Source organism: Balaenoptera musculus, chromosome 4 (genome assembly GCF_009873245.2).
Source record: "Balaenoptera musculus isolate JJ_BM4_2016_0621 chromosome 4, mBalMus1.pri.v3, whole genome shotgun sequence".
Taxonomy (NCBI): domain Eukaryota; kingdom Metazoa; phylum Chordata; class Mammalia; order Artiodactyla; family Balaenopteridae; genus Balaenoptera; species Balaenoptera musculus.
Window position 1 is genome coordinate 76466569 of NC_045788.1, and position 26373 is coordinate 76492941.

At 49.7% G+C, this 26373-nt stretch overlaps 1 protein-coding gene across 8 annotated transcripts in view; it reads left to right on the top strand.

Annotated features, from left to right (window-relative positions):
• SEMA5B (semaphorin 5B) overlaps positions 1 to 26373 on the top strand; it is a 159680-nt gene that overhangs the window by 60701 nt on the left and 72606 nt on the right. For all 8 annotated transcript variants that reach the window (XR_005019737.1, XR_005019736.1, XM_036851157.1 and 5 more), the window contains exon 2: positions 26103 to 26305. Coding sequence is in view for 6 of the 8 variants with exons in the window: in XM_036851157.1 (XP_036707052.1) it covers positions 26152 to 26305 (154 nt within the window). In the remaining 2 variants the exon portion in view is untranslated. The remainder of the gene's footprint in view (positions 1 to 26102; positions 26306 to 26373) is intronic.

Consider the following 26373-nt stretch of genomic DNA (forward strand, 5'->3'; position numbering starts at 1 on the left):
CTTAAAGACCCCCCTCTTCTCCTCTCATCCCCTGGCCCAAGGAGAAAGCTCTGTTCTGCCCCTCACCAGGCTCCACGGCCTGTCCACCTAAAAGGTCCCCGAGCACATGCCCTCCCCCCCCACCCCCAAACTAGAAGGACCAGTCACCTGCTTCGTAGGTGCCAAGGGCTGAGGCAGCAGTGAGGCTCCGTTATTGCACCTGCAGGAGAAGCCGCATGGGAATGAAGCTGAACCTCAGGCCTCTGAGCGGGTGTGCGTGTGCACAGGTCAGCACATGCACACTTGCAGGTTGAGGGTGTGTTTGGGGCAGTGGTGGGGATGCAGCCTCAGGCCTGGTCTTTATTCAGACCCATCTTTCACGGGTCTGTGCAGGAGAGGTGGGGCTTGGCTGGCAAGGTGGGGGAGTTCCCGGAAAGGCTTCTTGCTGGAGCTGGACAGTGGGGCTGCGGGGCCCTGGTCTCTGTGGGGCCCTGGTCTCTGTGGCAGCCGCCCCGCCCCATCACTCAACCACCTGTGAGCCTTCTCCCTCCCTGGGCTGCAGCACGAGGCATGTGTGGGGAACAGATGGGGGATGGTGTGCCCGAGCCCTTTCTCCCAGCTTCCCTCAGCCCACGTTTGCTGCTGGGTGGATCTGGGCGCTGATGTAGCGTGCTCGGGGAATGGCAGTCGTCTCCCAGATGGCCCCTGACCTTATCCTGAGGAGGTGGGACACAATTATGTTTTGGAAGTTCAGGAGTCTGAGCTGGCAGGACCCAGATCACCAGACACTGAGCCTGGTGATGAAAGCTCTCAGGCTTCCAGTAGGACACCCTAGAGGGACCTGAGGAATCCTGGGATCACTCCCTGCCTCCTTGCCTCCATCCCCACACTGGACTCCAAGCTGTCTGCCCACCCTGGGAATCTGCAGCCCACCAAGTCTGCAGCATCACACAACTCCGGCACAGACTGTAGCCTCTTATCCCTTCACTGTTTTATTTGTTGCCCAAACACTATAATAAGAGCAGTAACATAAACCAAAAGGAAAAAAAGCTCCTTAACAGATGAACTGTTCAGTTTTCTTGTTCTCTTCTAGTCCGTGTCCTTATTCACCCCTCCCTCCCTCCCCCTCCACCACTCCCACTCCTTTTCATTCTTCCTCTCTACAGGAAGAAAGGGGCAGACTCCAGCACCTTCTATAGCCAGCCTTCTCTGCCCTCCTCACCTTGGGGTAGGGGAGGAGACACACCTGCAGCACAGAGGTTCGGGGTCCTGTCCTCAGCTGGCTGCATCTCAGAAGCTGAGCTGGACCAGCTCATGCACCCTGGACTTGGCAGCTCATTGGCTGGCTCTCTCAGGGGTCTGGAGGCTCAGGCCCGCGTGGCACCCCTGACTGGGAAGCCGGGGGGTGGGAGGGGAGAGAAGGACAAAATGTAACCTGAGCACAGGCTGGAGTCAGGGAGGCCAGGGACCCAGACTGGAGTGAGTGGCATCGCTTCTTGTTCCTGCCCTAGTCTCAATGCTGCTCACTCCCCAAAGAGGGTATTAAGAGTGGTTTTTCTGGGGACCTTGGGATTCAGTCCCTTCTAGCTCCCAGATTTCTGAAACAATGCATGTAAGACACTGAATTACCTGTCATCGGTCGGTAGGGGCTCTCTTAATTTCAGGCTCCCAGCCCCAAGTTGCTCGAGCCCCAAGTTGCTCGAAGCCAGCGTGAGCCGTCAGTGCTTGACGGGGGAAAAGGCTGCTGCGTCCAGGAGCTGGATGCAGTGGGGAGGGCAGATCTGGCTCAACTTCCCACTCTGAACATTTGGATCTGTGTCCCGTCTCAGGGCCTCCAAATTCTCATCTGTTAAATGGAAGCGATGGCAACCTGCCTGCAGAATTTACAGGGGATCTGATGGGGTCATGGTTGTGAAGACCGGCAAGAGCCCATCAAGGGAAGGGAATATGCGTGATCCCTAACACTCTCCTTTCTGCTGAGACATTTCAACTGCACCCAACCCAGCATCCCAACCACTCTCACTGACTCCTCTCTCCCCAGTGCTGGACCTATTTGCCCAAGAGCATCAGTGGGATCATCTGGAACTAGTGGATTAAACGAAGAGCTGAATAAAGTCAAACCATAGCACAGATAATGCCAAATAGTGTATAGTCCAAGAACAACTTTTCTTTGATTCAAGTTCTGGGGATGACTGGTCCAGGCTGAGTTTTGTGCACACAATGAGGGGATTGATCGGTATGCTGGATGGCATGGAAAAGGGCTGGCATGCAGCACACTGGGCAACGAACCCATATGTTACCATGTAGTTTAGAGTTTCATTGATTTGCACAAATCATACGTTAAGTCAGCGCACACACAATATTAATGCATGACTCCAACCAGGCTGTTACTGCCGGTTTTCTGGAAGTGCTGGAGAACCAGTATTGTAGAAAAGTCCCACCAACTGCCATCCTAGCCTCTGTCACCATGGACAGCGGAGTAAAAGGGTTGAAGTTGCTGTAAGAAGAGGAAGGCAAGTTAGATAGTGGAAGAACTTTCTGCCTGGAGGGGGGAGGGACTCTTCTCAAACCCACGCAGACTGGGAAGTGACCCAGACAGGACCTGACCCTCAATGAATTCATACGGTCAACAGGCGTTTGTTAAGCACTTACTGTACTCACCGTGCCACCACTTTCAAACGCTTTTCACCTTCACCGCAAGTCTATGAAGTAGTTGTTATTGGTGCTATTGTTGTCGTTGTCATTGTTATTATTATCCCTCTTTTAAAGAGAAGGGAGGCAATGGCCGGGTGATTAAGAGCACAGTGCTGGGCACTGCTCCCGCTGGGGGTGACTGTTGACTAGTTCTGGGAGAGCCAGGCCTTTCCACTCAAGTCCACGCCCTTCTCACCCCACCCTATTTGCCTTCCCGAAAGCCTCGGGGAAGCTTCCTCCGCAGAGGCATGCCACCCCCTTGCAGCACTGCGTGCACTTTCCCCATTGGGGCATTCAGGATGGGAGACTCTCACTCATTCATTTAACAGGCATAGGGGCTGGGGATCCAGAGGTGAACATGACATTATTCTTGTCAGCTCTTGGCGGACCTGTTAATATCTTTGCTTCTCAGCCCACACTGGATTTGGAAAACATTTCCAATCCATTGCTTGGAGCAGAATTATCACCTGCCACATCTTCTTTCTCAAGGCTGGCTGCTTTATGAGTGTCTAGACTTTCAGCCATGAGTGGGCACATTATCCAAAGTCCCTTTGGCTAAGAGCAAAGATTCCCTACCCTTTGTTCCACCATTCAGTCGTTCTCTTATTCAACAAATAATTCAGTGTCAGCTACACATCAGGTGATGTGTTAGAAGCTAGGGATATAGGCTGAGCAAAACAGACAAAGTTCCTTTCCTTAGGAGTCTACAGACATTAACCAGAGACTTCCCCCATCCTGCTCTGCTGTATTGCCAAGGACTAAGGTGCTTTGTTGCAGAGTGGCTTCCTCAGGCATGGCATTCCTAGGGCCATTGCTGCCCCAGAGTTGGCCCATCCTGTCTTCTGGGAATCATAGCCACTGGGCTGTGCCCAAGGAGCAGGTCTTGGTTGATCCTTCCCTTTAGAAGGAGGCAGAGGATGCCTATAGTGTCTTCTGCCTCTTGTTCCAGCCCTTCCTGTGAGAGTTGCCCCAGTGGACGGACTTAGAGGACCCCTGAAGAGGAGGCTGTTCTGTTCCACACCCAGAAAGAAGGCATGTTCTGAAGGGGGGGACTTGTTTCTCTGTGGAGTTTGATGGCTTGGCAAAAGCATGGGCACTGGAGTTAGGCTTATGTGGATTCTAGTCCCAGAACTGTAACTTACTGGCTGTGTGACTTGGGCAAGTCATGAACGTCTCTATGCCTTAGATCCTCAGCAGGGAAGTGGGGCAGTAACAGTTCCCTTGCAGGAATGCGGCAGTGATTAAATAAGATATTGTTCAAGAACGCTTCTGAGGCATAGTTGACATTTCATAAAGATGTGCCCATCCTTCCTCAGTGTACATCTGACTTTCAACTTCTTAAGGACGTGGTTACCTCTTGAGTTCACACAGGAGGGATATTAAACATTAAAGGTAAGGAAGTGTAATATTCCCCTGTTGTATAACTACTAGGCTAGAACAGTTATTCCCAAAGTGTGGTCCTGGACTCAGCATCACCTGGGAATTTGTTAGAAATGCAAATTCTTGGGCTCCACCTCAGAACTACCAAATCAGAAACTCTGGGGACGAGGCCCAGCAATCTACTTTAACAAGCCCCCCAGGAGATTCTGATGCATGCTAAAGTGTGAGAACCATGGGGCTAGAGATTGCAAACCGGTTGTCAGTGGGCCAAATGCTTTCACAGATGCGTTTTGTTGGGCTCTTGTCATCAGCTGGAGACGAGTAGCAGCTGCCCTGAGGAGTGGCCGTGCCCTCCTGAGGGGCTCCAGTCCTCACTTGGCCACGCCCTCCCGTGTTCCCCCGGCTGGCCTCACTCACATGGCTGCCCAGCCCCTATCCGCATCCACGTTTGCGGCGGGGGCTCCAGGTCAGGGGACGGTGTGGGTCTGTCTTCCAGAGAGTTAGCAGCTCTGCTTCCGCTGATCCTGAACGTCAGCTGAGACACTGAGCTACCCAGCCCAGCAGGAAATAGGAACAGGGTAGATGATTTTCTAATTCCTAAAACCAGCAGTCAGGTCCTGCTGGTTTCACTTCAGGATTTGGTTTGAAGTGTTGTGAATTCCCAGCACATCACACACACCCACATTTAACTGTAGGTCCAAAAATACCCTCCACAGCCAAATAGAGATGATTTTTTACATTCCCTGCTACCTTGGATTATCTGCCTCGCTGCTCTCTGCCACCCCCGCTGTTGGCCCCGCTGATGAGCAGTGACTGGAAAGTGATGGCTAACGTGGGGGAGCAGAAGGGGCCGGTGGCACCAGGTCCTGCAGCAGTAAGCAGCTCAGGAGGGCACGGAGGACTTGCTTACCCTACAAGTATAAATACGGGTGGGCTCCAGGAGGGCTGGGAGGACCCAGGGGCTGTGATGTCTGGGGGTGGAGCAAGATGGGAGTGCAGCTGGGAGCTCTCACTGCAGAGGCTGGAACAGAAAACAATGATCAATTGCCCTGACAGCAGCAGGCATTCCCAGCCAGGAGAGCTGAAGGAAATGGATCCAGAACCCAGCACGGGATGGGATGTAGGGAAGAAGCTCTGGGCAATGGGAGAGGAGCTGAGCTGGGTGCAGCCTTAGGGACAGAGGTGAGGAGGAGGCCTGGGAAGCTTCCCAGCTCTGCACCTCCACAGCTGGACAGAGCACCAAGCCCCCCTCCTTCCTTCCTGGGGGAATTGTCTCTCCAGTAGCCCTGTAAGGAGATGGGAAGCAGACGGGCTAAGAACATGGGCTTTAGCCTTGAATGGACCTGAGGCCAGATCCTGGCTGGGTCACTTACTATGTGACACTGGGCAAGCAACCCAACCTCTCAGCTTTCTCACCTGTCAAAAGACAATAAAGCCTATTTTTTTTTTTAAACATCTTTATTGGAGTATAATTGCTTTACAATGGTGTGTTAGTTTCTGCTTTATAACAAAGTGAATCAGTTATACATATACATATATCCCCGTATCTCTTCCCTCTTGCATCTCCCTCCCTCCCACCCTCCCTATCCCACCCCTCTAGGTGGTCACAAAGCACCGAGCTGATCTCCCTGTGCTATGCGGCTGCTTCCCACTAGCTAGCTATTTTACGTTTGGTGTGTATATATGTCCATGCCACTCTCTCACTTCATCCCAGCTTACCCTTCCCCCTCCCCGTATCCTCAAGTCCATTCTCTAGTAGGTCTGCGTCTTTATTCCCGTCTTGCCCCTAGGTTCTTCATGACCTTTTTTTTTTTTTTTTAGATTGCATATATATGTGTTAGCATAGGGTATTTGTTTTTCTCTTTCTGACTTACTTCACGCTGTATGACAGGCTCTAGGTCCATCCACCTCACTACAAATAACTCAGTTTCGTTCCTTTTTATGGCTGAGTAATATTCCATTGTATGTATGTGCCACATCTTCTTTATCCATTCATCTGTTGATGGACACTTAGGTTGCTTCCATGTCCTGGCTATTGTAAATAGAGCTGCAATGAACATTTTGGTACATGACTCTTTTTGAATTATGGTTTTCTCAGGGTATGTGCCCAGTAGTGGGATTGCTGGGTCGTTTGGTAGTTCTATTTTTAGTTTTTTAAGGCACCTCCGTACTGTTCTCCATAGTGGCTGTGTCAATTTACATTCCCACCAACAGTGCAAGAGGGTTCCCTTTTCTCCACACCCTCTCCAGCATTTATTGTTTGTAAATATTTTGATGATGGCCATTCTGACTGGTGTGAGATGATATCTCATTGTAGTTTTGATTTGCATTTCTCTAATGATTAATGATGTTGAGCATTCTTTCATGTGTTTGTTGGCAAATCTGTATATCTTCTTTGGAGAAACGTCTATTTAATAAAGCCTATTTTATAGGCATATGGTGAGGATCAAATAAGATAACATTTGTAAAACAATTAGCACACTGTCATAGAATAAAGAAAACAATAAAACTTAGATATAATTATAATTATTAGAGAGCAGAAATCAGGTATTATCACCAGAAGACCTGATATCTGGGATTTGGCAGGTTGCGGGTCATTGGTGAGGAAAATGGATTCAGATGTAAGTATTAACCAGTGAGCAGAAGACCATGGAATTATCTGTCCCCAAAGAGACAGAGAGTGTCCTCCACCAATTCTTGAGGCCCTTGGCATTTATTAGGGCCCTTGATAAGCGTTGGTTCCTGGTGCAGAAAAGACGCAAGAATGTCCTGACACTGATGAGTGCCAGACACTGATGCGGTCAGTAAGAGGTATGGTTGATGTGAAGTGACCCCTCCCATCCCCAAATCCAGCTGCCCTGCGGTGGGCAGGAGCTGTTCTACCTGGAGCCTGGGGGAATGGACAGGATGACCTCAGAGGTCCTCACGAGGCATTACTAACCTCAGGAAGCTCCAAATTTACCTGATTTCCCTCTGCCCTCTCTTACAAAACTTGGTATTTCCAGTTGTGTTGGAGGGGAGGTTGGGATGCAGACAGCCACCTTCCCCGGCTCCAAGCTAAGAGGCAGAGCACCTGGGCCCTTTCAACCTGCACCCCACTGCACTGCAAGTCACCCCCAGGACCACCATCCCTTCTAACTCAGGTTCATTGCTTCTGGGGAGATCAGCCCTGAGAAAAGGGCCAAGGGAGGGGGATTAGCATCTGTGCATTTCTAAATCTGTCCAGCTGTGTAAATGGTTTAGAGCAGGATAAAGCAGACCATAATTATCACAATTATAATGAGAGGGGAGAACACGGATGCAGACGTATAATCCAGATTAAAGTATGAAGGGGAGTTACATTGTCTCCCAAGGCCCTTTCTATGCTAATCCTGTGTGAGTCTATGCGGCTAAACGTGCCTGGGGACCCATCCTGATAACCTGGTGATGTGGAGACCAGTTGATTTTTGGATTTACAGCTTTCCAGGAAAACGTCGTGGGGCCTTGGAGATCAGGAGAGCATGGGGCAATGAAGGTGCGGACGGCAGCTCTGCTTGAGGCTCCAGCCCTGGAGGGGGTTGAGGGCTGGCCCGGCCCACACTGTGTTTTGCATACAGGGTGAAGGGGCAGAGCCCTGGGCCAAACAAATGTGCAGTTTGGTCCTGACCCTGGTTCACTTCTTCCCCTACCATCTTGTCGGCCTTGCTCTGTGAAGGCCTCCTAAGGGCTTGTCTTCGGGCAGGTTCCCTAGAAGCAGAGCATGAGTGAGATTCTCATGTAAGTGGTTGGCTAGGAGTGTGTTTGTGAAGCATCTGAGAGTGCGTGAGGGAAGCAGGACAGAGCAGAGGACAAAGCCAGGGGAAAATGCACTATCGAGGAAGACTGCCCGATCTGACTGGGAGCCCTGAAGTGAAGGTTGCACCACAGAAGTTGCTACACTGAGTCGGGGCTGGGCTTTTATACTCCTACATCAGTCAGTGATTGCCCACTAGTCTCCCAGGCTTGTCTCCGTGAGGAGACCGTCCTAGGCTAAGGGCTGGCCTCTGGAGAAGTTTGCTAGGAGATGGGGAATGGGTATGCTGGCCCAGAAATGGGGGTCTGGCAGGGCACCAACAGCATTTGCTACAGAGCTCTTCCACTCCCACATTTGTCCTCTCCTCTTTCTCTCCATGAAACATCACATTAATTAAACTCAAGAAGTTCCTCATAGGGACTTCCCTGGTGGTGCAGTGGTTAAGAATCCGCCTGCCAATGCAGGGGACACGGGTTCGAGCCCTGGTCCAGGAAGATCTCACATGCAGCAGAGCAACTAAGCCCATGCGCCACAACTACTGAGCCTGCACTCTAGAGCCCACGAGCCACAACTACTGATCCCATGTGCCACAACTACTGAAGCCCGAGTACCTAGAGCCCGTTCTCCACAACAAAGAGAAGCCACCGCAATGAGAAGCCTGCGCACCGCAACAAAGAGTAGCCCCTGCTCGCCGCAACTAGAGAAAGCCTGCGTGCAGCAACGAAGACCCAACACGGCCAAAAAATAAATAAATAAAATAAATAAATTTATTTTAATAAAAGTGATTAATTGCTGGGATAATTCTTCCTTGACTAATCACATTTAAATACTTATTTTAATAAGCATTCTTAAAATGAATTTTCATGTTAATTGGATTCTCATGAGGGCACTAAGAACCCGTTTTGTTATTATTATTCCCATTATACAAACTGCTGCTAAGGTGGTTAAGTGTTTTACTTTATGGTGACTTAGCTAGTCAAAGTAGTCCATTTCTAATAGTAAAATTTCAGGTGTACTACAGATATCAGGGGACTATTCCTTTTAGGGGAACTCTTTTCTGAGCAACTCTTTAAATCATCAATGTCTTAGCACCCTTCCAAAGCATCAACCTCAAATGAAAATATTTATCAACAATCTTCTGTGTTCAAGACACTGGTATTTTGTGGGGGCTTTAAAAGGGTTGCGGCGTCTGCCTGAGAGGCTTTCAGTCTAATCAAGGAGCCAGATATGTAACAAATGGGGAGGTTTGATCTATCGCCAAATAAGACGGTAGGTGGGCAGAGTAGGAATAGGGTATGGGGGAGCTTCTGAAGGGGAGAGGGATTCCAGGCTGGCTTTCGGAGAAGGATGGGTCTTGAATCAGTTAGATTCAAGCTAGCTGCTAGACAGTCCCTTCCTGCCAGCTGGTTGTCACTGGGACACCTGTGCCAGGAAGTGGCACATCCATCCATTTATGTATTCATTCACAAACACATGTCAGCTGAGCTCCCACTACATGGCACGCTCTGTGCTTGGCTCTGGGGAGGCAGTGAGGAGAGGGCTCCCCTCGGAGCTCACAGTCTAATGCAGACATGGCCCACACTGCTGTCAATTGTCCAGTCCTTCATCCCAGGTCCTGGGCAGTTCAGGCTGGCAAATGCTCTGAGCACCAGTGTCTGCTCTTGACTTCACTCAACTCTAATTAAACAAGGGGTCAGTTCGATATCTCCCTGGAAAGCGGAGGTTCTACAGGAGGGAGTGTATCACTTAGGAATGTTTTTGGCTGCAAGAAACAGAAAACACTGCTTAAAATAACTTTAGACATAAGGACTTATTTAATCACTTAACAAGAGATTTGGAGGTGGCAGCAGCTGCTGCTCTTCGCTCACTGACTCAGCAGCAACAGGAGAGCCTTTTGTCCTCCTGGTCTGTCTCTCATAGTATCGAAATGGCTGCTACAGCTCAGGACATCACATTTTTCTGCATGGCAGGAAGGAAGGGGTTAGAGACAGCTGAGTCTATTCTCTTGTAAAGAAAGCAGCACTTTTCCAGAATCTGTAGTTGCCTGCTTAGTTCTCATTGGCCAGAACTATGCACATGGCCACCCCTAACTGCAGGAGAGGTTGGGAAGCGTCTCACCTGGCATTGGGAACGTTGCCACTCTGTGCAACATGGGGTTCGTTACCGAGGACGATGGGGGAATGAATAGCAGGGAGGCAACCAGCAGTGTTGCTGCAGGAGAGCTGTGGACTTCCTTGTGCAATCCTAGGCACTGAGCTTCTGCTCAAGAAACTTCTGGATGGGGCTTCCCTGGTGGCACAGTGGTTAAGAATCCACCTGCTAATGCAGGGGACACGGGTTCTAGCCCTGGTCCAGGAAGATCCCACATGCTGCGGAGCAACTAAGCCCGTGCACCACAACTACTGAGCCTGCGCTCTAGAGCCCACATGCCACAACTGCTGAAGCCCACGCGCCTAGAGCCCGCGCTCTGCAACAGGAGAAGCCACCACAATGAGAAGCCCACACACTGCAACGAAGAGTAGCCCCCCGCTCAATGCAACTAGAGAAAGCCCACACGCAGCAACAAAGACCCAAAGCAGCCAAAAATAAATAAATAAATTTAAGAAAAGAAAGAAAGAAAGAAACTTCTGGATGAATCAGAGTGACTCCTGATGAAGCACAAACCTGCTTCTTCCCAGCCTGTTCTCTTCCCCTTTAGCACACGGGGACCATCACTTCCCTCCCCTCCCCTGCCCTGCCTCCAGCCAGGACCTCCCATCCCATTTCCCAAGTCTGCCCTCCTGGTTTCTGCTTCAGTTTCACCCACCAGGGAGTCCCTGGGAAAGGAAGACGGGAGCGAGGATGAAAGAGGAGGGAAGGTGTTAATTAAACACCAGATGTTTAACTTTGTTAAGTAATGGCTCTGTCACCCTGAGTGGCATCAGCCTTCTCTTCTCTGTCTCTTTCACCCTCACCATTCTCCCCGCCTTTGGAGGGCCTGACCCTAAGGCTGAAAAGCCCAACATTGGTTCAGTGGGGCCTGAGATCAGCAGAGGGAAGAGGAGAAAATGGCCCAGGGAGACCTTGAGGAGGTGGTTCCCTTGGCCAGGAGGTAGTGAGGACATACTGGCACTGGGGACGGAGAGAAGGAAGAGTGGGAGAGAGACTGAAGGGGGAAGAGCCCTGAGGTCACAGACAGACAAGTTTTGTTTGGCACACATCGGGATTTCCGAAAATGCAAGTAATTGCTTGCATTTAAAAATAAAGGAATTTCACATAAATCCAGAAGCACAGACTCTCTTTACAAATGGGTGGATCTGGGCCCCTGTCCTCGGAAGGCAACAGTCTGAAGAAGAGGAGAGCTGAGTCCCAGCTGTCCTGTCCAGATGGGGATGTCCTGTCCCACCTCCCCTGCCCCTGTCCCTCCCCACCTCACCCCCCACCCCCACCTCGTGCGCTTAGCTCATGTGTTGCCCGCCATCCCTGGGTTTGGGATCCAGTGTTAAAGTACAAGTGCCAGGACTTGACAATGGGTTGGACATGGGAGATGAGGGAGAGGGGATCTGGGAATGCTGAGATGTGAGTCAGGATACCTGAGGGGTAGGGGGTGGGGCTGGGGGTGGTTCCATTGACAGAAATGGGGGATGTGGGAGGAGCAGGTTAAGGGAGAAAGGTGACAATTTCATTTCGGGCAGGCTGCAGTAGAAATGTCTGGGTGCCGCTGAGATGGAGATGGCCTTGCGGTCTGGAGTCCAGAAGAGTAGGGCTGGCGACCTGGGGAGGTGATGGAGCTGGGGTGGAAGTGGAAACCCTGGAGAGGAAGGAACAGGGACCACCCAGAGCAGTCAAGAGTGAGAGAAGAGGGGATTGAGAGGAGAACCTTGGAGAATCACAGATCTGGGAGAAAGAACTAGAAATGAGAGTTAGGGCCAAGTGAGAGGTTGCAGGGAACCTGGACAGTGTAATGACAGAAAAGTAGGTACAGGGTCCAAGATTTTTATGGCACTGTCATCTATATTATCCGCTCTGCAGCCCAAGGAGTGTTTCCCGCAGGCTCCATGGCCAAAGCCCTTGTTCCTGCTGGTGTTGCGTGTTTGCTGACTCCCCAAAGAGACAGGAAATCAGACATTTACATCATGGCCGTTTTACCCCTTTCAGGCCATTTGGAGCCTTCTGTCTAATAACTTTAGAATGAAAGGCTTTGTCCCTAACTGAAAATTTCAGTATCATCCCGGAAATGGGGAAGCAGGTTGTGTGCACGTAGGAAGGATGTAGCTTCTGCTGCTGACACAGACACACAACTCCACTGCTCCAAAAAAATCTCTCTAAGGAAAGGCAGAAGGCACCAGGCCCTGGAGTCAGAGAGCCTGACCTGTGGCTTTCCTTCCCTCACCTCTACCCTTGGGTCGTGCATGTGTGAAATGAGGGAAAGTTGCCTGAGGATTAAATGGAGGCTGGAGTCTGAGCCCATCCCTCCCACCGGCAGTTCCTTCCCGCTCCCTCTGACACCACCAGCACAGAAGGCGGCAGATGTTACTGGTCTCACTTCATTTCCATAGATTTACAAGCATCCCTTTATGTGTTACTGAAAAATTGGGTGTAAATCCTATTTTAAGAACACAGTGGAACTCATTACTTGAAGAATGCTTTAGAAAATCCTTTTGGGAAGTGAATAATAATCACCCTTTGGTAAAACTTTGGTGCCAATGTTCATGAATTTCTTTGTCTGGAGTGCAGTTCACCTGTAAGGTCTTTCCCGCGGTCTCCCTTTGCATTTTGTGACCTCCTTCTTTCCCACGGGACACACTGCTCCCCTTCCCTGTGCTGTCATCTCCCATCTCTGGTCCTCTCTCCCCACCCCCTCAGGCTCTGAGCTCCCTGACCGTCCCCTCAGCAGTAGCCTCTTTCTTCCTCCCCAAGACTGTGGCCGTGACTTGATGGTGATCTTTTACCTGCTACTGCTCTTCCTTCTTTAGAAATTCAGGCACAGATGAGTCTCCAGATGCCAGAAATGTTTGCTGCGTGTGAACGACTGGGTGGGAGTACGTATGGTGGGTGTAGTAGGCAGAATAATGGCCCACCCAAGACATCCCTGTCCTTATCCCTGGAACCTGTGAATGTGTTACCTTATGTAGCAAAAGGGCTTTGCAGCTGCGATTCAGTTAAGGACCTTGAGATGGGAGAGCATTCTGGACTATCCAGGTTGTCCCACTGTGATCACAAGGGTCCTTAAAAGTAGAGGAGCTTTCCGAGCTGTGATAGAGGGCCATGTAACTACCAAAGACGGGTTAGAGAGAGGCAGTTTTGCTGGCTCTGAAGATGGAATGTGGGCGGCCTCTAGAAGCTGGAAAAAGCAAGGAAATGGATCCTCCCCTAGAGCCTCCAGAAAGGAATGCAGCTCTGCCTACACCGTGATTTCAGTCCAGTGAGACCCGTGGCAGACTTCTAACCTACAGACTGGAAGAGAATAAATGTGTGTTCTTTGAAGCCACCAGGTCTATGGTAATTGGTTACAGCAGCAACAGGAAACGAAGACAGCGGCCAGCACACAGTTCGCCTGGACGTCAGGCCTCACACCTAACCTGTCTCTTTTGCCTTGTTCACTGGATATCCAGGGACTCACGCAAAATTGCCCCCTGTGGTTTCATCTAGTCCTGGGTCTGCATCTAACTCCTGTTGCCCACGCCTCGGCCTGGGCTGCGTGATGCCCCAGCCAGGTAGCCAAGGTGCGATGGACAGTAGGGGGCTCACTTCACTCACTGATCAGTAGCAAGCACGCCCTGGGGGGGAGTGAGGGTCTGGCAGTGGGCGCCACACTGCGGGGGGAGTGGGAGAAGACCCAATCCTCTGGGGTGGGGCTGGGAGGTCAGCCGCACACCCCCTGGGATCTCCTGGTCCTCCTCAATCCCGTGGATTTTAGGAGCTCTTTTTTAAAAAATTGTGGTAGCATACACACAACATAAAACTTACCATCTTAACCATTTCTGTGTACAGTTCAGTAGTATTACGAACATTTGCATTGTTGTGCAACCATCACCATCACCCATCTGCAGAACTCTTTTCATCCTGCAAACTGAAACTCTGTACCCAGTAAATAGCAGCTCTCCATTCTCCTCTCTCCCCAGACCCTGGCAACCACCATTCTACTTTCTGTCTCTGTGAATCTGACTACCCTTCATATGAGTAGAATCATACAATATTTGTCCTTTTGTGTCTGGCTTATTTCATTCACCATAATGTCTTCAAGGTTTGTCATGTTGTAGCGTGTATAAAAGTTTCTTCCTTTATAAGGCTGAATAATATTCCATTGTATGTTTATACCACATTCTGTTTATTCATTCATCTTTTGATAGACACTTGGGTTGCTTCCCCTTTTGGCTATTGAGAATACTGCTGTTATGAACATGGGTGTACAAATATCTTTTCGAGTCCCTGCTTTTGATTTTTGGGGGTATATACAGGCATAGCTTGGAGATGTTGTGGGTTCAGTTCCAGATCACAGGAATAAAGTGAATATTGCAATAAAGCAAGTCACACGAATTTTTTGGTTTCCCAGTGGGTATGAGAGTTATGTTTATACTATACTGTAGTCTATTGTGTGCAACAGCATTATGTCTAAAAAACTGTACATACCTTAATTTAAAATACTTTATTGCTAAAAAATGCCAAAACAGGAAGTTCCCTGGTGATCCAGTGGTTAGGACTCAGCACTTTCACTGCTGGGGCCCGGGTTCAATCCCTGGTGGGAAACTAACAGCCCCACAAGCCGCACAACCGGAAAAAAAAAAAAAAAAAAAAGCCAAAACAATGACAATAGTAACATCAAAGGGCACTGATCACAGATCACCATAACAAATATAATAATAATGCAAAAGTTTGAAATATTGCAAGAATTACTAAAATGTGACAGAGAGCAGAGGAAATGAAGTGAGCAAACGCTGTTGGAAAATGGCACCGATAGATTCGTTCAATGTGGGGTTGCCACAAACCTTCAATTTGTTAAAACAAACAAACAAACAAACAAGCAAAAACAAAACAGTATCTGCTAGGCACAATAAAGCAAAGTGTAATACAATGAGGTATGCCTGTACCCAGAAGTGAAATTGCTGGATCACATGGTAATTCTATTTATATTTTTTTGAGGCACTGCCATACTGTTTTCCATAGCAGCTGCACCGTTTTACAGTCCCACCAACGTATTTTAACCATTTTAAAGTCAGTGGGATTAGGAACATTCACACTGTGGGTAACCATCAGCACCACGCCTTTCTGTAGGGGTTCTTTGGGTTATAGAACTGCCTCTCCAGGTGTTGAGAACCATGCTCTGGTGAGTGAATAGAAATGGACCCTCCCCACAAAGGTTTCTTTTGAGCAAGTGGATCTGTCATTGAAACCCCAAGGAAGCGCAGGCCTTTAGCTGGATTCGTGGGCTGTTTTTGAGCTGTAGGCATGTTTTCAAATGCAGTTTTCATTTTATACAGCAACTGAATATCTGATAGCAAAATATTTCCATGGAGAGAGCTTGCCCACGGGGAGGAGAAAAAGGAGGCTGCTCTAATGAATAGATAAGCTTGATTTGTGTTTGGCAACATCCTTAGCATTTAATTCCAGCAGTTAAAGTAGGCAAGTCTCCTTTGTTTCCTTCTCCTTGCCAAAACAATTAAATATTACAGAATGTTTGGAAAACAGAAAAAAATTCCTACTCATGGACATACCACCTTAGGGTGAGCACCGCCACCACCATTCACAGTATTTGTCCGACAAGGTATGAACCAAATATGCTGCTCACCTTATTTCATTTAAGCTGCGCTGCAACCGTGAGGCAGGGTCCTGGTCCCAATCCATGGCGTGTCCCTGAACGCCAGGTTCTCTCCTCCTGGGTCTGGTCCACCCGCCTCCACCCACATGCCGTCCCCTACAGAGTTGCCCTCACGAGGTTCACACTTGCTTGTTGTGCAAAGTGATGTAAATATTCCCTTTCTATTCTTGTTTTCAGTCCTGACCTCGTGTTGACATACTCTGTTCATAGGAGCAAGTCCAGACTGATGATAAATGCAGAATGGCTGTGGACGGCACTTTTAAGCTTTCCCCATCTGCAAATGTTTGCTGGAGCAGCCTGAGCTCCGGCAAGAAGCCCTCCAGGCCTGGACTCTGCTCACAAGGTTTTGTCCAATAATGCCATTTTCCTGTGTGGTGCACTGAGACTGTGCAAGGGGCAGGCTCTGGAGCTCGGCTGCCTGGGTTTGGGTCTGACTTCTACTTGTTTGACCTTATGTGAGTTACTTAGCTGGTCTGTGCCTCAGTTTCCCCATCCATGAAATGGGGATGAGAATAGTACCTGCTCCATAGGATTATTGTGTGGATTAAATGGCATAATATAAAGAGCATAGAGCACTGCCTGATACATAATAACATGGTCTTTGTTGTTATTATTTAGTCTCGGTTTTCCCACCAGCTCCCTGCCCAATCTCAAGCTTCACTTTCCTCATCTATAAAATACAGGGTTGAACCAAATGATCTTTAAGAGCCCTTCCTATTAAACTTTCTGTGATCACACTTTTCCTTTTATCTTCCCCATAGGTTTACTTGCAGTTAGGGGGATGCGGGTGGGACTGCAGGAAGCATGCCAAACACTGATGGGACAAATGCATGACCTGGAGTTTGCTAGGAATAGACAGAGGAGAGGAGACGCCAGCCTAGCCCGGCCCAGCCCGGAGAGCAGAGTGCAAAGCCAGGGAATGAACTTGCCCCTGGGAAAGGGGGTAGGGGTGGGGGTGGCATCCCATACCCTCACCCTCAGGTTCCAGAGCTGAAAAGTGCTGGGAAGTCTTTCGAGCCTCTGCCCCTCCCCCACCTGGTCCCAGCCTTCTCTGGGGCCCCTATCGACCAGATGGTCTAAATGGGAAGAAAAGAGAGAAATCCGTATCCAATCTGCTCTATTCAGAGCAATGGGAAGGAATCTGCATCTTAATTTTATCTTTGTGCTGAGCTTGGCTAAGCTTTGCCCCCCAAGTGGTGAGTGATGGGTGGGTGGGAAGATGGCATTCCTGGTCCTGGGCAGGGGCAGGGGGAGGGGGAGGGAGGAGCGCCCCCTCCCCACACCTTCCCCTCCCCACCAGACTGCAGGCAGATTGCATTCTTTCCTGCTCTTGGTTCCCCCTATTTCCTCTTCTTTTCTTTTCCTTCTCTTTTTCTCCTTTCCCAGGCAGGCAGCCAAGTGGAGACTTTGAATCGAAGCAAGGAGGGAGGGGCCCGGGAAGGAGGACCAGCTGAGCCCCCTTCCCTGAGGGTCCCCAAGGGCTCGAGGGCTGAGCTGAGGTGGGGACAGAAAGGAGCATCTCACTCTCTCCCACCCACCCTGGCCCCTGGCTGTCCAGTCTAGGCTGGAGCCCAGGGCTGCCAAGCGACTGTCAGTGCCCTGGGTGTGGGGCTCTGGACCCTGCCCTGACCGTCCAACCTCTGGAATATCTTTCTCCAGAGCAGCTCAGGACCTGGAAAAACTGGCCTCCACAGCCAAACTCACAGGAGACTGATTTGCGGCAGGAAGTCGGCTTAATCGCAGGAAAGCACTCTCCCTGGTCTGGAAGCCGACTCAGGAAACCAAATGAAACTCCAAAGGCTGCTTAGAGAGTGTACGCAGCCAGGCAGCCAGGGCTCGGCAGGTGCCAGGAGGGCTGGGACCAGTCCTCCTCGTGGGAGGGCGGTGTGTGGAGTGGCCCAGAAGTGGGCTTCTGCAGCACACAGCCCGGGGTTCAAATCCCCACTCTGTTATCAACTGGTGCTGGGAGCTTGGGCACGCTGCTCAGTTTTGCTCACCTCTGTTTCCTCTCATCAGCTGAGAATGGTGATCTCTTGGCAGCTCTCAGCTTTCTTGCCAAACTGCTGTGAGATCTTGCAGGGAAAGAGTTTAGCACAGTGCCTGGCACAATCTCAACAGGCAGCAGCCACGTTTATTCGAGGTCATAGGTTGTCTTTTCCTTTCTCATTATACCTTTTTTATCAGTCAAATGAAAAGAGATCCCTGGCTGCTCTGGAGACAACCCCCTTGCAGCAGTAATTTGAGGGGTCTCCACTGCTGCCTTGGTTCAGCTCTGTGACCCATGCCCCTCCTACCTGGTCCTCCAGGCCCTCCCAGCTTCTATGCAGGGCCACCCACTGCAGTTGGGCTGTTGTGTTCTCCACTGGGTGCCAGTGGGGGCTGAGATCCAGCTGCGCTCTGAGTGCACCTAATTCCACTCCTCAGGGTTGTCCTGCAGACAGGTGGCCTGCTCTAACCCGTCCCACCCGCCGCCCGCTGCCACCTAACTTTCCAAAGCACAGATCCAACCACATCCTTCCCCTGCCCCAAACCATCGACATGTCCTCCTTTTCAGCAGAAGAAAACCTCCTGATGCTTCAGGTTCATGCTAAAGTCTCCATGATTTGGCCTTGGTCTTCCTTTCCAGACTCATCTCCTGCTGCCCATTTCTCCAGCCTCGCTAGTTTATGCGAGGATGGACAAGGGCCAAGTCTCTGCCTGTGCCCTTACCATTCCGACAGTCTGGAATGCGCTTTGCCCTGAAGGCTGGGCGAGCTCCTCTTCTTTCCTCAAGGCCCTATTTGAGTTCTACCTTCTACGTGAGGATCTAGACCTCCATCCCACTGGCATCCTCTCACTTCCCTTTCCCAGGGCACCTTGGAATCTGCTTCCTGCTCATCCTCTCCTCATGCTTCAATCTCTTGTGGGACCATAACCTGCAGGAGAACTGGGACACCCCTTCGTTCATCCTTATACTGAGTGGAATGACGGATGACCCGATGGTCCTCAGTGCAGCCTTTCAGCGTCTCCTGCCAGAGGCCAGTGTGGGCAGTGGGCTCTGGCAAGCAGGGAGGGCCCGGTTGTGCAGGGAACGTGCTGGGAGGCCAGCGTGGGCTCTGTGGGGCTCGGCTCACACACACACACACACACACACACACTCTCTCCACCCCTGTCTCCTTCATCTTTCGCCCCAGAGAGCCAGACAGGAGCAAAGGTCCCTCTAGGACTGCGGGCCTTCCAACAGCCCCAGACCTGGCCCTCTGCGCTTCTTTCTCTCTCCTTCACTCTCTGTCAGCAATTTCATCCCCTCCCACGGTTGTAGCTAATCCTCCTCCCACTATCTGAGCTGGGAAAATGAGCCCTGGACAAGTCCCATAGAAGGCGAGGAGTCTCAAGGGGCGGTCCGCGTGGGTGTGCGTTCTCTCTCTCTCTTTCTCACACACACACACACACACACACACACATTCACATGGCTCCAGGCACCATTACGGTGACCCCATATTGAGGACTACGGGGAATTGGGGCAGCAGCGGGAGAGAAGGCAACAGAAGCTCTGGCCAAGGCTTTGGGAAAATGCTTTCCTTGTCACTGAGGGTTTCCCAAAATAGCAAGTCAGCTCGTGCTGCTCTCCCTCCCCCTCTCCTAGAGCACCCCACCCCGGTGCCAGTGACAAGCGCTTGGAGACAGGGCGAAGCACAGGCTTTCAGTGACCCCTTACCATCCAGACCCCAGGCCCAGGTCACTGTCTCTGCCTAGTGACTTCTCGTGCCATGGGAGACTGTCTCCGCTCCTCTAGTGAACCATAAGCTCCTTGAAGGTAGGGGCCAAACTTTTGTCCTGTGACGTTCCACCTCCCTCACATCCTTTATCTATATAGGAACCTGCACATAGTAGGTATTCAGCAAATGCTCAGTAAAGTATTGTATTAACAAATGCATGGGTGAACCTGGGAAGACATTTAGGTGACTAGTTGAATGTTTTATGTACGTGAAACTTTCATACAAATGGATTTCATAAAAGACCTACTCTGTGCTAGACTTAGTTCTGGGAGTGTGACAAGCATTCTATCCAAGGCAAGGACATATTAGCCGTATTTTACAGGTGACAAAACTAAGATTTGCACTCAGGTCCGGCAGCCTCCCAAGCTCCAGACTTTCTGTGGTACTCTACAAGCCTCAAGAAGGTGGGATGACCTCTGCTATGCACTGCCAGTGGAGAAATTCTGTGATTATTTTCATGTCAGACTAGACAAACATATTAGAAATAGAAATTTCTGTTTGTCTTAGGCGTGTTGGTTGTAGGTATGAGAAACCAAACTGTGTGGAATAGGAATCGTGCTTGGCTAATGATATCTGAGGCCTGAAAAAAAGGGCTTAAATTAGGAGTGAATTATTCAATAATAATAATAATAATAGCCAACCCTTATACAGCGTCTACTTTGTGGCAGGTGCTGATCTAAGCCTATTAGACAAAATAACTCATTCAGTGTTTGCAGCAACTCTGTGAGGGAGGTATTATTCTCCCTATTTTACAAACAAGGAACAGACACAGAAGTGTGATGGTCAAACATGGGAAAGACGCCTGGCGGTAGGCAGAGCAGAGCTGATTCTGTCATCAACAGCCCAGGTTCCACCTGTCTTTCTCCACCACGATCCTTATCATGTGGCTAGAGGTCACCTAAAGATGCAAGGCTGTCCTATCTGCAGGCCAGGTGGGAAAGGAGCCTTCTCAGATACGTCCCCGCAGGCCCCAAGCGACTTCCTTGAGCGTCTCACTGGCCACTGGTCTGAAGACCAGGACAGGCCCTGAGCAGGGCAAGCTGCCCCCACCTCACCCCCAGTGATGCATAGGCGCCTTTAGGAAGAAGGAGGGCAAGAATGGACACCCAAGAGGCAATAGTGTGTAGGCGACTCCTGGTCTGACTCCAACAGGCTTAGGCAAAAACAGGGACTTTGATTACAAGGATCTGGGAGCGGGTGGCTCACGGAAGTAGAACGTAGCCAGACCTCAGGAAAGGGCTAGAACTGGGAACTGGAAGGCTGGCAGCGTCCCAGGGAGACTGCTCTCTCCTGCCACCGGTCTCTGACTTCTGCTCCTCTCCTCAGCCCACGGGACAGGTGGAAGACAGCGCCCCCATGGGGCCATTAGTGTTCCAGGTTCCTCTAAAAAGACTGACTTGACCCTGGGGTTGGGGGTGGGAAGCATACACCCAAATGGCCAGGGAGAGCATCTGATTGGTCTGTTTTGACCACATGACTTCCCTGGGTGCAGGCAGCTATGGTGGGGGGGGGATAAGGTGTGTAAGGCTGCTGAGGGTCCACCCCTTTAACGTGTGGATGGGGGGCAGATCATTTCCAAAGATGGGGAATTCTTGGGAGTTGGGAAGTCAGGCCCCACCCCAAGTATCTAGAAAGGGTTCAAGGAGTCAGACCCTGTAACGCTCTCAGTGACGTGCAGGTTAACTGCCTCCTTTTTTCACTATGGCAGCCCCTGCTTTGCTGGTATCTGCAGGCCCTGGTTCCCGGAGCCCTGGCCGTCTGCACCCCATGCTCCGGCCCCATCCCTTGCCACCCTGTTCCTTCTGTCCCTCCTCTGTACCCCTCTTAGGGTCTCCTGGCTTCCTTGCCAAGGGCAGAGGAGGTCCTTGAAGGTGGTGGTCAAAGAGGCTGGGCACGGCCCCTGTGGCATTGCTGAAGTCAGCACCTCGGCCACCCCGCTTCCTCAGGATCAGAACCCTCCCCAGAACAAAGACTCTTCCTGTCTGCTCCCTAATCAGAGTCTGCCTGTCTCTGGGTGACTCTGGTCTGCGTGCCGCTTGCATGTCCGTCGACTGCTCGGGCTCTCTCTCCCTCTTTTCTCCTCCCTCGCCTGAGCAGAGGAGATCGGAATCCAGGCTCTGCCCTCACTCCTTCCTGCCCTCATTCCTGTGCCGTGTACCCTTCCCTTCTCCTCAAGCAGCAGATGTGCTGTGCTGGGGCCAGGTGGACAGAGTGATATTAATCTAGCAATTATTGATTCAGGAGGGACTTGGAGGGCATATTTACATGGAAACCATAATGTGAGCAGAACTTCTGCTGCGGAAATTAGGTATTTTTAGGCCTGGGGTCTGGGGGAGAGGAAGGGGCCTAGGATGTGCTCCTAATTCAGGCTGGGGGGACTCAGAATCTGGCCACGCAGAGGGCCAGGCCTGGGGACTCTGGGGGTGGCAGGGAGGCCTGGGAAAGAAGCATAGGGCAGGGGGAGGGTTGGGAATAATGGGGGGGAGGGCAGTTGCCTTACCACCTTCGATGTCCTGAGAGGCCAAAGGAAGAAACGCCCCAGCTAAGGTCTAAAAAGAGTATACTTGCATATGCACTGAACATTGACAATTAGGGGTTAATATCAGTCAGGGTCCCCACAGGAAACAGATGGCACATGCAAATTGGGAAATGTGAGGGCAGTTTAATAAAGGAACTGTTGACAGTGGTGTGGGAAGGGTTTGGGGAACCATATGGGAAAGCTCACTGTGCAATACCCTGGGGCCGATAACCAGGGGCAGTACACCCCCAGGCCCGATGGGAGGACGTGGGGAGCGATTGTGGAAACCTGGAGGCCGAGAAGCTGCAGGAACGAGCTCTGACCTTCTGTGGAGGGATGCAGCGGCCCACTCTGCTGCCTCCTTCCTCCCTCCCTCCCTCCCTCCCCCTCCCCATCTTCTGCCAGTGCCCCCCATTGACCAGAGGGAAGGAGGCCCCCATGCAGTCCAGACACAGAACAGGGAGGGGGAGGGAGAGTGGAGGGAAGAATAGAAGGCATCCATCGCAAGGGCGCAAGGGAATTTCCCCAGTCCTCCCTGCTCCTCTTCCTTCAGGGCACCAGAATAGCTCTAATTGATGTTCACTCTCTGCCAGGCACCGTTCTAGGCCTTTAAAAGGTAGGGAGGGAGACGCAAGAGGGAGGAGATATGGGGATATATGTATATGTATAGCTGATTCACTTTGTTATACAGCAGAAACTAACACACCATTGTAAAGCAATTATACTCCAATAAAGATGTTTAAAAAAAAAAAAAAAAGGTAGTACACTCCAGTATCCATGGAGGATTGGTTCCAGAAACAGCGCCCCCATACCAAAACCCTCAGATGCTCAACTACCTTATATAAAATGGTGTAGTATTTGCATATAACCCATGCACATCCTCCCATATACTTTAAATCATCTCTAGATTACATATAATACCTAACGCAATGCAAATGCTGTGTAAATAGTTGTAAATGCTATGTAAATAGTTGCTGGGAGCATGGCAAGTTCAAGTTTTGCTTTTTGGAACTTTCTGGAATTTTTTTTCCCCAAATATTTTCGATCCATGGTTGGTTAGAGGCAGAACCCACAGATACAGCCACCTGTAACTCCCTTAACTTTTACAGCTGCTGAGGGAGTTGATATTGTTATGCTCACTTCCAATTCGGGGAAACTAAGGCAGGGAGAGGTTAAGTATTTTTTCCTAGAGTCGCACAACTGGTGAGGAGAAGGCTGGGATTTGAACTCAGGTTGACTGGCTCCAGAGGGTTGGCCTTGCCTGTTGATTCCTCACTCCCCCAAGGCCAGGAATCAGCATCAAGGAAAGGAGATGATGGGCACCCAGGACAGGACAGCAGTGCCAAGCCCTTTGCAGCAGGAAGGACCCAGCTTAGCTCTGAGGAATAAGTTCCAGTGAGCAAGTGTGTGAAACATCGCTCCAGGGAGTAAGTTTGAGCCAAACCTCCCTCCCAGAGGGTCTCTGCTCAGAGAGATGGCCAGGCTCTACTGGGGAGGGACAGAGAATTGAGCCTGAGAATGAAGGAATGAAAGAGGTGCTCTGGGGACTAATGACCCGTGGGGTGCAGGATGGGGTAGGGTAAGTAAGGGTGCCTGGACGGTGTGGTCACTGGGGTACTTCTGGAAGCCTTGCAGCAATGCAGTGATAGGTTTTAATACCATTTCACACACAGGTGAGGGAACTTAAGAAGAAAATCATCCTGCTGTAGCTTTCCAGCCCTGGAGTAAGTAGTGGCAGTAGGGAGGGAAGAGAGAGGAGGCGTTAGGAGCAAAAAAAGAGCACGAAGGAAACCCAGGGGCCTCTAGGGCTTGGGGAGGCTCATCACAATCACCTTTGGGACCACTTACCTGCTGGCCCCAGGACTCCGCCCCCAGTGGAAGTGATTCTGATTTGCTCCTATCCCAAAGGGGAATCCCTGATCTAGTTCAACCTTTCCCTTCACAAATAATGAAAGTGACATCAAAGAGGTCACTCAGTGGGTTAAGGACATGTGAGGGATGTGGGATCAACAGGGCTTGGTGACACATTGGATGGGCCAGGGAAGGAAAGAGGGGGGAACTGATTCAGAGGAACCATTGGGCAGCTCCATATTAGAAGTTTCAGGGAACCAACACTAATTTTTAAGAGGTTTTTAAAATTTTTATTGAATAGGTATTATTAAATAAATTTAATATTCAAAAATGAAAACAATATAAAAAGGTATATATTGAGAAGACTGGATCACCATTTTGCTACTTTTAAGTAACCTTTTTTTAAAGAATTAGTTTTGGTTTATTTTTCCACTGTATCGTAATGCTAATACAGCAAATATAAATATATATTCTTATTTCTACCCTCTTTTTTAAAAAAAATTTATTTATTTTTATTTTTGGCTGCGTTGGGTCTTTGTTGCTGCGCACGGGCTTTTCTCTAGTTGCGGCGAGCGGGGGCTTCTCTTATTGCGGAGCACAGGCTCTAGGCACGTGGGCTCAGCAGTTGTGGCTCATGGGCTCTAGAGCACAGGCTCAGTGGTTGTGGCCTACAGGCTTAGTTGCTCTGCGGCATGTGGGATCTTCCTGGACCAGGGCTCGAACCCATGTCCCTTGCATTGGCAGGCGGATTCTTAACCACTGCGCCACCAGGGAAGTCCTCTACCCTCTTTTTTACACAGAAGGTGCTATTACACTGTTTTGCACCTTTCTTTTTTCACTTAATATACCTGGAGATTCCTCCATAGCAAAATCTGGAGCAAACCCCCATTCTTTTCTGGAGCTGCATCATATTCCCTTCCAAAGACACACCGTGGCTTGTTTAAGCAGTCTCCAGTTGCTGGATATTTGGTTGTTTCCTGTCTTTTGTTATTTCAGAAAATACCACAAGGAATAATCTTGTGCATAAGTCACTTTGCCTGTGTGCAGGTGCCCTTATAGTCTATTTTTGTTTCTTAACTAACTGTGGTGAAGGAGCAGGTTTTACCTTTCAATTTACAATCTGTCGCGGATGGATACTTATGTAAAATTCAATAAAAGCGAATTCCTTGAGGAGTGAATTGAAAAAAAGAATCTAGGCAAAATATAAGTCCACATATTTTGTTATTACATCCAATAGACATACAAATTGCTCTGTCAAATTACTATAAAGGTTTTAAAAACCACTCTCCAAATTCATTTATCTTATCTCAGACTGGTCACAGCTTGTGGATCGGACTACCGCTTTACTCCCAGGAATTAGGTCAAAGGGTAAATGCCTCTGTTGTTTTGCCAGATGTTGCCAAATCCCTCCCCATCGGGTTGTACAATTTTGCCCACCCACCAGCAGTATGTGAGAGCGCCCCTTTTTCCACTGCCTCACCAAGAGCTGTCATCTCACTTGGATATGTGCTAAACTGACAGCTGAACAGCGATATCTCAGTCCAAGTTTTCATTTGTGTTGCTCTTATTATGCGTGAGAATAGCGTCATTCATATTTTTAAGTCCTGTTTGTATTTATATTCTTTGCCATTTTTCTACTGGATTGTTCGTCTTTCTCCTCTTAATTCTCAGGAATTCTTTGTATATTAGGAATATTAGCCCCTTGTCTCTGACATGAACTGCAGTATCTTTTTCCCTTTCTTGTCATTTGCCTTTTGATTTTGCTTGATGTTTGTTTTGGGGAGAGAGGGCGCATGCAGAAGTTTGTGGTTTTTATGTAGTTAAATTTGTCAATCTTTTCTTTAATAGCTTCTGGATTTGGAGTCATGGTTCTCCACTCCAAGGTTATAAAGAATTCTGCCCACATTTTCTTCTAGCATTTTTCTGGTTTTATCCTTAACATTTAAATCTTTCATGCAGTGGAATTTTTCCTAGTTGGTGTGAGTTATGGATCTAAATTTATCTTTTTACAAATGACTACCCACTTGTCCTAACTCCATTTATTAAAATCCCTAAGATACCACCTTTATCATTAAAATAAATTTTAAACCATTTGGGATCATAATAGAAAAAGGTCTATAATTTGTCAGTTTTGTCCAGAATACCATTACAAGAGAAATTAGCTTTCAAGATATGATCTATAACTTTACATTATTAGAGCAGAGCAAACTCTTAAGTATTGTAAAAAAAATTAAATTTATTTAAACAAACAAAAAAACAGATCCCGTGGGGCTACCGATAGGCACGGAGGAGATCGGGAGAGGTGGGCCCTGCCGAGGGAGCGTGTGGTGAGAGTGAGTGTTTGCATTGCAGGTCTCCCCCCAGCCCGCCTCCAGGAGCTGGGAGCACAGAGGGGCCCACCATGGTGTTCCCGGGACCCCTGGCTATCACCCTGCTGCCGCCCAGCCTCACACTGCTGGTGGTGCACCTCGCCAGCTCCCAGGATGTCGCCAGTGAACCCAGCAGTGAGCAGCAGCTGTGCTCCCTGAGGGAACACCCCATCGTGGCCTTTGCAGGTGAGAGCCACTTCCCTCTCGGTCCTTTTTTGCAATGACTGTGTCCTGAAGGACTTAGGTGGAACCTC